The sequence below is a fragment of the Mustela lutreola genome, chromosome 7 (genome assembly GCF_030435805.1).
Source record: "Mustela lutreola isolate mMusLut2 chromosome 7, mMusLut2.pri, whole genome shotgun sequence".
Taxonomy (NCBI): domain Eukaryota; kingdom Metazoa; phylum Chordata; class Mammalia; order Carnivora; family Mustelidae; genus Mustela; species Mustela lutreola.
The window spans coordinates 57,173,680-57,184,313 of NC_081296.1; the positions used below are offsets into that span (position 1 = coordinate 57,173,680).

The following is a 10,634-nucleotide window of genomic DNA, read 5'->3' on the forward strand; positions in this document are numbered from 1 at the left end:
TTTCTGTCCACACATTCTTGATTAAGATCAAGGTTGTCTTCTCATTTCTCTGCTTATGGCAAATCCTGAAACTGCGCCTGCCCCACTCTAGGTCCTCCTGTGTAGAGCAATGGCTTTAAATCTCCAGGGTCACTCATCTCCCCCTCCCTCTCGTGTGCATTTGAGGGGTAGGGATGGTGTAGGACAGGCCTTGTGCCTGTCATGTGGGGGGCCTGGAAGTACAGACTTGGAGGTTATGCATGCAGAAGCCATTCCTGCATCACATATACTCTCCCAGCTAGTTCGGGTTCAAGGCCAGTGTCAGGTGTCACATTAGTTGCCATGTGTCTTTAGCCACATTTAATCTGTAACATTTCCACAGTCTCTGTATCTTAGATCTCTGAATTTTTTTTTTTAGCATTGACATTCTTTTATTTTATCTTATTTTTAACTTAATTTTTTTTCAGTGTTCTTTGTTTATGCACCACACCCAGTGTTCCATGCAATACATGCCCTCCATAATACCCACCACCAGGCTCACCTAACCCCCCACCTCTCTCTCCTCCAAAACCCTCAGCTTGTATCTAGAGTCCATAGTCTCTCATGGTTTGTCTCCCCCTCCAATTTCCCCCAACTCATTTCTCCTCTCCATCTCCCAATGTCTACCGTGTTATTCCTTATGCTCCACAAATAAGTGAAACCACATGATAATTGACATTCTCTGCTTGGCATTTACAATGGAGAATTATGCCTCCATCACAAAAGATGAATACCCAACTTTTGTATCAACATAGACAGGACTGGAAGAGATGATGCTGAGTGAAATAAGTTAAGGTCTTTGAAATTTTTGAAGAAATTAGCATCTCTTTTTAATTTTTCCTTCTAAATAGACATCATTTTGGGGGAGAGTTTTAGATTCACAAAAGAAAATGAGCAGAAAGCAGAATTCTCATATACCCTGTGTCCCCATGCCCCCCGCCATGCACAGCCTCCACTCACTCTCAACATCCTACACTAGAGCAGTACGTTTGTTACAAATGATGGACCTACATTGACACACCACCACAAGTCCATAGAATCCATTAGGATTCACTCTTGGTGCTGTATATGTATATGTAACTCAGGATTTTTCTCTTGCTAGTCTATCTTTTGTCAGTTTATCTTGTACATTCCCAGTCTCTGAACCTAAGAGGGTGGAAGAAAAAGTTTCTTCCTCCACTCTGTTTCCTCCATCTATTCCATAAACACATATCCAGGTTGAACCCTGGCTCTTCACAACATTAACCTTTGTGCACATTTGCTTACTCTTGTAATACATCTAACATAGTCTGAGAATTGTTTTACCCATACTACTATAATGAACAAGACTACTCAAAAAGTTTAGGATGTGTTTGCAGTTTTTCCCTTATCTTTACCCTACCCTGCTGAAGACTGATGTTTCATACCTAAACCATAAAATCAGAGATATACTCTGATATGAAAGTATTGGTGTTTAGTAAGTGTGCCATACAGTAATGCATAAGCAACACCATGTTGTTAGCCATAGACTATACAGTGGCATTGGGGTTCCAATTCAGGCCCATGCTTTTTCTCACTACTTGATGTTCCACAAAGTCACAAATGAAGTTAAGTGGGCATAGAATCAGGAGCAGAAAGTGTTTTTGAGACTGAGATGATAACATGCAGATAAGCAGGCATATCTATTTGATCATCCCAGAGAGAGCCCTCTTCTCTTTCCTTAGACTCGTCATTGGACAGGATGAACTGATTACAAGGGCAATGTTCTCAAGGGGCTGGAAGGTCATTGAAAGGTCAGGACAAACCCCAGACCTCCCTGACTTACTCCTACACCCAGTCTAAATACTTTTCACTGGAAGAGAGTATTTTCTGAAACTTGATCAGTCAACAAGTGCTCAGAAATGTTAAACAAAAACTATATTGTTCACTGAGAACTTCAGCCAGTAATGATTTCACTCTTCAGCTGTAACCCTGGTCATCGGAGCTGGCTGACCAAGTTCCAGATCTGAAATGCTATCTCAAATGGTCTGCTTTTTCTGAGGCCTGGGTGTTTCTGGGAGATTTGAAGCTGTCTTGAGGCAACATCCCCCAGAAACTTAGAAGGAACCAAAGGCTCTTGAGAGGCAGTTTTGGAGATAGGGCAAGACGGGGGACCGCAGATAAGACACATCCTGCTCTGGATCTACCCCCTTCCTCTTTCTGGCCACTCTACTGTCTACCACACAGAAGGGAGTAGCCAAAGGCAACCTTTAGGTGCAAGGTAAGCTGCATTGTTTAGACCCCTCTTCCTCCAGCCTTCATTCACTCCCTTTGCTTCCTATTTACAAACTTGTCTGTCCCATTTTCCCCCCCGGGAGCCTCAGGTACAGCTATGTTTCCCACCATCATCCCTATGAGTTATACTCAGTTTTACGTGGTTATCTCAAGCTCTCTTGGAAGCACTGCTTTGAACGTCTCAGTGCCATCTTACGGTTTCTCCAGCGTAAATCTTTGTGTGTCTACTGTGATGTCCAAACCCAGATCTGCCTGTGTTTTCCTGATACACCCATTCCATTTTCACTGCTCTCTGATTCTCTATAAAGATAGAAGTTATAGGGCCTGGTTGGCTCAGTCGGTTAAGTGTCTGCCTTTGGGTCAGGTCATGATCCCAGGGTCCTGGGATCAAGCCTCTCATCTCGGGCTCCCTGCTCAGGAGAAAACCTACTTCTCCCTATCCCTCTGATGTTCCTCCTGCTTATGCTCTCCCTATGTGCCAAATAAATCAATAAAATCTTTTAAAAAATAAAGATAGAATTTAGAGATCGTCAGTCTATGCCTCCCTCCCGATCAGAAACTTTAATCACTGTCACCTCTACTAAACAGAATTAAAACTGAACTTTAATTTTGACTCTTGAAGGAACAATATCAGTGGTGGTAATAATAATATTAAAATTCTATTAGGGTTTACTGTGTGTTTTCAATAGGGTGACCATATAATTTTCTGTCAGAATGGGGACACTTTTGGGAGTGAAGAGGGATATTATTATTTATTAGTCAAGAGAATGAGCATAAATAGGTATTGCCCTGGACAAACAGGGGCATTTATATGGTTTCATACCTATGAACCAGTTTCACATGATAGAGGACTAAAGGAGCTCTCGGTGGTCTCTCTTGTAAGGGCACTAATCCTATCCACTAGTGCTCCACCTTCATGACATAATCACCTCTCTAAGACTTCACCTCTAAATACCATCTCATTGAGACTTGGGTTTTAATATACAAATTTGGGGTGGTGGGTGGGAAACAAACATTCAGTCTATAGCATCTTAGAATAAGGTACTTTAATTATTCCTAATTTACAGATAAGGAAACAAATACAGAAGTTGATATATTATTGATCTTTAAAATCATAATGCAGGACTTTTGGTTATTCATCTGCTCTCATCCAGAAAAATGCCAATCAGTGTTGCAGGAATAATTAAAAATGTGAACTGATTCCACAGCCCCGTCCAAACAGACTCCAATCGCTATGCTTTTAAATTCTTTTTTATTAGTGCTTTGCCAATCATCCAGCTTGTGTGTTTTATAGATGATGAAACTGAGGTCCAGAGAGGTGGAAAAATTTTCATGATCATAACATACCAGTCATAAAGCTGCAACTAATACATATGGTCTTCTCACTCTACAGGCTCTAGTCAAATTCTCAAGAGTGATTTATGGAAATGAATATCACACTGTATGTGCCTAAAGAAATGACAACTGTGATGTATGTCAAACTACTTGAGAAAAATTTTGAGAGATTGATATCACATTTTAATCTGTAATGAAGAGAAAGAGAGAGTGTTCATTTTTTCCCCCTCTATTAATCTTATCTCTTAACTGGACCATTTAGTCCATTTATATAATGTAATTATTCAATTTATTCTCCTCAGTGAATATCTACTATCTTAGTTTGCTTTTTCTATGTGTCTCATTTGTCTGGCATTTCTATTTCCTATACTTTCTTCTCTTCTTTTGGATTATGGGTGTATTTGTTATTCTGCGACAGCCATTAAAGCTGCTCACAAATACTTCTCTTGTTCCAGGCACCTAAAAGGATCCTATTTCTCTGTCTCTTGTACTTAAATGTTAACATGAGGCTTCTTCTGGTCAATGAAATGTGAATAGAAGTGATATGTGACCCTTCCAGTAGAAGGGTTAAGAGTGGCCCTGTGGGCTGCTATTTTTTTTTTATGATTGTATTTATTTACAATCTTATTTACAATCTATTTACAATTGTATTTATTTACAATTTACAACTATTTATTGTATTTATTTAGAGAGAGTTTGAGTGGGTGGAAGGCAGAACGGGAGGGAGAGAGAGAATCCCAAGGAGGCTCCACACTCAGCCTGGAGTCTAACTTGGGGCTTGATCTCATGACCCGAGATCATGACCTGAGCCAAAGTCATGAGCAGGTTGCTTAACCGACTGAGCCACCTGGACATCCCAGTGCTATGTTGTCTTTCCTTTGCTTCTTTGATTATGACAGTGTGTGTCAAGATGAAGCCTGTGTCAGCCCATTTTCCCAAGTGAATACAGCAGGCAGAGCCCCTTAGCTAGACCAGGATAGACATGTAGCAGGAAATGAGAAAGAAACTTTAAACTACTAAAAGTTTGAGTTTGTTACTACAGCACAACCTAGACTATCCTAACTGATCCACACTCTACTTATTCCCTCTGCTAGTTTGGAATTCAAACCCTGTGTTTCAAATCTTTTCATTGTTTACCTTAGAAATTCTCAAATGCATAGTAAGCATAGACAAGTCTAATCATCTCTTGAACACTTGGCAATTCACATCACTTCCAAGTTATGCTCCTGATGTCTATTTTAATATTATCTTCTTAACTCAACAAGACATTATTGCTTTATATAGTCAAGACATCTTTGATTTGTTCACATATTTGTCATCAACTTTTTTTAATTCCTTCCTGAATTTCAGACTTCCATTGAGTAGCTTTTCTCGGTAACCTGAAATCCATGCTTAGACATTTTTTTAGTGGAGGGCTGCTTTAATGAAGTTATAAACTCCATTAGGTTTTGTTATATCTTATTGTTTTGTCAGCAAATGCCTTATTTTATCTTCATTCCCTAGTGTCAGGGTAAATAATTCTATGCTGGTGTGTTGAGAAATCAGAGCTAGTATATTCTCTTAAGATTATAATGTGCTGAAGAGGGGTCAAGCCATCCACATGGTCAGGTTACTCCCTCAGCATTCCAGTTACCACTTTGGGGAGTGAAAAACCCAGGGCTCCATTTCAGGACATGGACACAGAAGCAAAGTCTTAAGATTTGTTACTTACAGCTCCCAGAAATGGGGAGATGGAGAGTTGTGGGGAGAGAATGAATTAATGGCACAATGAACCAGAGGAAGGGGCAGTGCTCCGTCCCTGGTCAGAAGCAAGCAGGAGAGAGAGAGCAAGGTAACAAGTACCTTTCCCTTTAAAAGTGGTTGATGTAAAAATCACTAACTTTTCACCTGCTCAGGTCTAACTGATTATTTTATTTTATCTTTGAGAGGTAGGGGAAGAAAGGCAGAGGGAGAGGGACAGGGAATCTTAAGCAGACTCCCCAGTGACAGGGAGAAACCTGATGGTGAGGTAAATCCCAAGACCCTGAGATCAAGACTTGAGCTGAAATCAATGCTGTATGCCTAACCAACAGAGCCACCAGGGGTCTCTCAGAGATTCTCTTACCTGAATAAAGGCAATCTTCTGAGAGTGAAACTTCCCTAAATCTCCACTGGGGAAGTTTTACAGACTGGAAGAGGAGAGGCCACTCACACCTACATAAGCAAACATTATCACAAACTGCCTTGCTTCCCACTTGTTCCCAAAAGTTCATTTATCTCCCAACAAAACACAAAAACAAGACCCCATTTATATCCTATTTCCCTCACTTCCCTCGCCTATGAAGTTAATCTAGAAACCTCTATCCCTTGCTGTTCAGGGAGCCACTTCTTTTGTTCTCTGACATAGGCATGCAAATAAACCTTGTCTATTTTCCTGTCAGTCTTTTTTTATCAGGGACATTGCAGGCTCTCTGACATGAACCTAAGTGGTTAAGGGAAGTTTTCCTCCCAACACCACTCCAGATGATATGCGTGCTATATGGGACAAAGAGACAGACCAAACCTGGGTGGAAGGTAGGGTGCTAGGCAAATTACAGAAACATAAAAGTAAAAGCTCACACCACACCACATCATCCTCATCCGCTGGCACTTTCCAGTTCATACTTGTACACAAATCATGCTGACTTCACGGAAGAGTTCTTAGATATCATGTGGCAACATAATAAAAACTCTTCCCTTTAAGGAATTCTGTTCTTTCTACTGAGGTCCCTCTCTTTCCTCTTCCCCTTTCTTCCTCTCCTCAGGGCTTCAAAACTGCCTACTTTATCACGTTCCGGTTTTTTGCAAAAAAAAAAAAAAAAAAAGAAAAGAAAGAAAAAGAAAGAAAGAAAGCCTGTGAGGTCCTTTACTTCACCCCTACTTTCTTAGGAAGTCAGAGATGGCTCCATGTCAATGATACGGATCCTTTATGGAGGATGTCAACAGCACCCTATGTGAGCCATCATGAGAGCTAGCATTTATCATGCTTTCCAATGATCTCTCCGAGCCTTCTGCCCATCTTACCTTATTTTGTCCTCATAATAAACCTAAGACGTACTTATCATCATCCCCATTTCAGGGCTGAGGAAATGGAGGAACAGGGAAAGAAATTCAGTTCTGGGAGTTGCCCAGCTCCTCAGATGCTAAATCAGAATTTGGACTGAGACCATCTAAATCCAGAGCAAGGAGGGAATTATGATTATTCTCATTCCAGAGGAATGGAAATTGTCACCCAGAAAAGTCAGGTCTCTTTCTAGGAGGTGTGAAATCGTATAACATTCTGCGCACTAAAGACTCCATTTTAAAGCTCCATTTCCCCTTGTAGTGAAGTTTTGAACTGGGCGGAAAGACCTTTTGAACTGGCCAGACACAGTAACTGTTTTATAAGCAGTTGCATATAAAGATGGGGACACCTGGCATCTGGGTCATAAAACTGCCAGTGTGGCCTTCTGATGACAGATGATTAAATCATGCAGAGCAGGAATCGTGTGGTGTGATAACACCAATGCATTAGTCAACCAAAGTGTAAATCAGCAGGGCTCAGTCTTCTGCTCCCTGATGCAAGTCTGTACCCAAACTCTTTAGCCCCCAAACCCTGCTCTTCTTGTGCAGGAGGGCACTTCCGGGGGATTGCTCCAAAAAACACAATCCTGAGACTTCCCAGTAAAGTCTTTTGTTCTTTTTCAGTTTTCGCTTTCTTTCTCAGTTGACAGAGGGAAATTTCTGCTAAGAAATATGGTTTTCTCTATTTTTTCTCCAAAGAGGATTTGGGTGTTTTTTTGTTTCTTTGTTTTATAGGTAGTTTGCAATCCCAGCATGGGGCTCAAACCTGCAACCAACCATGAGATCAAGAGTCTGATGCCCTGGTGACTGAGCCAGCCTGACATCCCTTGGGGATTTGGTTTGACTTTAGTTCCTCTCCTCCACTCTGACCTTCCAGGAGCTGTTGCTGTGGCCAAGAACTGCCACACACCCACCTTTCACAAGCAGGAGAGCTGAAGTAGCCAGCAGTCCGGAGGTTGCAGGTCTCCTCCTCCTCCCTGAGGAGGAGTCCCTCTGTCAACTGAGAAAGAAAGCGAAAACTGAAAAAGAACAAAAGACTTTACTGGGAAGTCTCAGGATTGTGTTTTTTGGAGCAATCCCCCAGAAGTGCCCTCCTGCACAGGAAGAGCAGGATTTGGGGGCTAAAGGGTGTGGGTACAGACTTGTATCAGGGAGCAGAAGACTGAGCCCTGCTGATTTACACTTTGGTTGACTTATGCATTGGTGTTATCACACCACACGATTCCTGCTCTGCATGATTTAATCATCTGTCATCACTGCCCATACCGCCACCCCCCAAACCCCAGACCTCAGGTCCTTGCAGCATTCCACTGGGTGCAGCTGGATGCCCACACCCTGCCCCCCACCAAGAGGTGAGGTTGGAATTCCAGCCATGCCAGGACCCCTGGGGAGACAGAGGACATCCTTTCCCTGCTGTTGTGAGGATCACGTTTATGTGTCCTTTACTATTTGTTGAGAATGGTCCAAGTACTATTTGTTGAGAATGGCCTCCTGAGATGACAAGGACTTTGCTGAGGTTCAGACATCAATACCGTTGTAGCCAAGATTCACCTTTCTCAGCAGTCCTGAAAAAAAAAGTGGTGTGGATGTTTCCCTACAATGTCCTTCCTCACAAGGTCCTTGATTCCCACTAAAGTGAAACCAAGATGCTCCTCCCACCTATCTTTCCTTGGAAGCCAAGCCCCTTTGTAATCTGTATAAGATTCCCTCCCCAGGGATCTGGGGATCACAGAGACTGGCCTTCGGCTCTGTGCTAGAGATCAAGCTAGAGATCCAGGTCAGTGGTTGAAGAGGTGGTCTCAGGGACTCATTCTACTTCTGTGTTGGATTGGAGGGACCGGGGTGGCTGAGGTTAGCACCTGGAAAAACTTGAGCTGGACCAATATCGGGATGGAGCATGTGGGCTGCAGGGAACCAAAGGCATTGGGGGAGGGAAGCATCACTCTTGGGAATACAATGGCATCCCTCTATGATGCTGGTGTTAGGCACTGGGTGGTTGCCCTTTTGTTGGAGGACAACAGGCCTCTCTCTGTCTGTCATGATCCTGGAGGTCATGTGGTATTTCAGGGATGCAGTTCAGCTCATGGTTTATTCAAAAGGATTTTCTAATAAGCCCCTTGAGCACTGGGTATAAATGTATTTATTTTTTAAATGTATTTTATTTATTTTATTGTTTTAAGATTTTATGTATTCATTTATTTATTTGACAGTGAACCACAGAAAGCATAGGCAGAGTGGGCAGCAGAGGTAGAGGGAGAAGCAGACTCTGCATTGAGCAGGGAGCTGGGCTCGAGGTGGGGCTCGATCCCAGGACACCCAGATCATGACCTGAGCTCAAGGCAGACACTTAACAGACTGAGCCACCCAGGTGTCCCCTCAAATGGATTTTAAATTTTAAAATTCCTAGTATTCAGACACAGGACTGTAAGATTTTAGTTACCACCCAGAGGTGAGGACCCACCTCTCTCCAGCAAGGGGGACTTAAATGCTCTTGGATAAGAGTGTATGTGAGCATCTCAATGATTGGAAAATTGCACAGGAGGTGGGATACCTTACTGGCTGACCAAAGGGAGACTGTGAGCCAGCGAGGCCACATGTAGGAGCTGGGGTTCTTTCTCAGGCAGTGCTTTTTCTCTTCTCTCCTTTTCCTGGCTAGGCTCTTCCAGAGGAGTGAGACCACCATGGCTCAGGAGAGGTTCTTCATCCTGTTCCCACTACTGGTCCTGGTGCTGCTTGTGCTGGGCTGTGTCCAGCCTTCTCTGGCCAAGGAGTCACGGGACGAGAAGTTCCAGCGGCAGCACATGGACCCGAACACCTCCACCGTCACCTCCGGCTACTGCAACCAAATGATGAAGCGCCGGAATATGACGGTTGGACGGTGCAAGCCAGTGAACACGTTTATCCATGAGCCTCTGCCAGATGTCCAGGCTGTCTGCTTCCAGGGAAATGTCCCCTGCAAGAACGGGCAGCCCAACTGCTACCAAAGCAGCTCCAAAATGCGCATCACTGACTGCCGCCTGAAGAATGGCTCCAAATACCCCAAATGCGACTACCAGACCCAGCAGCTACAGAAATCCATCATCGTGGCCTGTGAAGGGAATCCATACGTGCCAGTCCACTTTGACGGTTCTATGTAGGTCTGCACCTGAGGCCAGAACAGCAAGATGCCCCACCTCCCTTTTGTGGCACCTGCTTCTCCCCTCTCCCTTCCTTGTTCCGAGGGACAGAACTCCACTCAGGGCTCCTATCCAAAACACACCCTTTTGTGGCACCTGCTTCTCCCCTCTCCCTTCCTTGTTCCGAGGGACAGAACTCCACTCAGGGCTCCTATCCAAAACACACAGGGCTTGCCCCTGTGTGGTTTGGAGGGGGTGAAGGGAGCCCCATGTGAACCACTTCACTGCTTCTTTCAATAAAACACAGTTGCAACCACCTGGATTTCTGAAGCTGTCATCATCTGGTACTGTCTGTCTGATTGTGTTCCTGCTCGGGTGAGAACTGTAAATCTGGGTAGATTTCGTAAGCATGGAATAGAATAATTACATGCCTTTGCTCCTGACTCTTGGTTCTCGGTGACCTGAGATCATTCCTTTTCTCAGAGATGCCTTGCTGTCAAATATGAAGCTGTTAAGTATGGGCTATTTGAGGTGAAAGGGAGCTACAGTCTGGGACGTTCTGCTGGGTGAGCTGATGGAGGGTGAGCTCAAATACCGAACTCTCTGGCATGGAAAGAAGGACAGGGTGACCTCAAGAAGACCCTGCTTAGGGTCCTGGGATGGAGCCCCGCATTGGGCTCTCTGCTCGATGGGGAGCCTGCTTCCTCCTCTCTCTCTGCCTGCCTCTCTGCCTGCTTGTGATCTCTGTCTGTCAAATAAATAAATAAAATCTTTAAAGAAAAAAAAAGAAGACCCTGCTCAGACCCTGGCTGGGAGGACATGGGGCTGAAA

The 10,634-nt window shown here is 43.7% G+C and overlaps 1 protein-coding gene across 3 annotated transcripts; it reads left to right on the top strand.

Annotated features, from left to right (window-relative positions):
- The first annotated feature begins 2,099 nt into the window (after positions 1-2,099).
- On the top strand, positions 2,100-10,119 carry RNASE1 (ribonuclease A family member 1, pancreatic). Of its 3 annotated transcripts, none has more exons than XM_059181025.1 (2): positions 2,100-2,257; positions 9,344-10,119. In XM_059181025.1, the coding sequence occupies exon 2, from the start codon at positions 9,369-9,371 to the stop codon at positions 9,822-9,824; it is 456 nt and encodes a 151-aa protein (XP_059037008.1). In that variant the 5' UTR covers positions 2,100-2,257; positions 9,344-9,368; the 3' UTR covers positions 9,825-10,119. The 3 variants fall into 3 exon arrangements, with proteins under 3 accessions (XP_059037008.1, XP_059037006.1, XP_059037007.1); XM_059181023.1 differs by lacking the exon at positions 2,100-2,257 and adding an exon at positions 8,312-8,464; XM_059181024.1 differs by lacking the exon at positions 2,100-2,257 and adding an exon at positions 8,419-8,538.
- The last annotated feature ends 515 nt before the right edge of the window (positions 10,120-10,634 follow it).

Bases quoted from the DNA above. Each gene is read 5' to 3' on its own strand.
- RNASE1 (XM_059181025.1), top strand. From the start codon at position 9,369: ATGGCTCAGGAGAGGTTCTTCATCCTGTTCCCACTACTGGTCCTGGTG.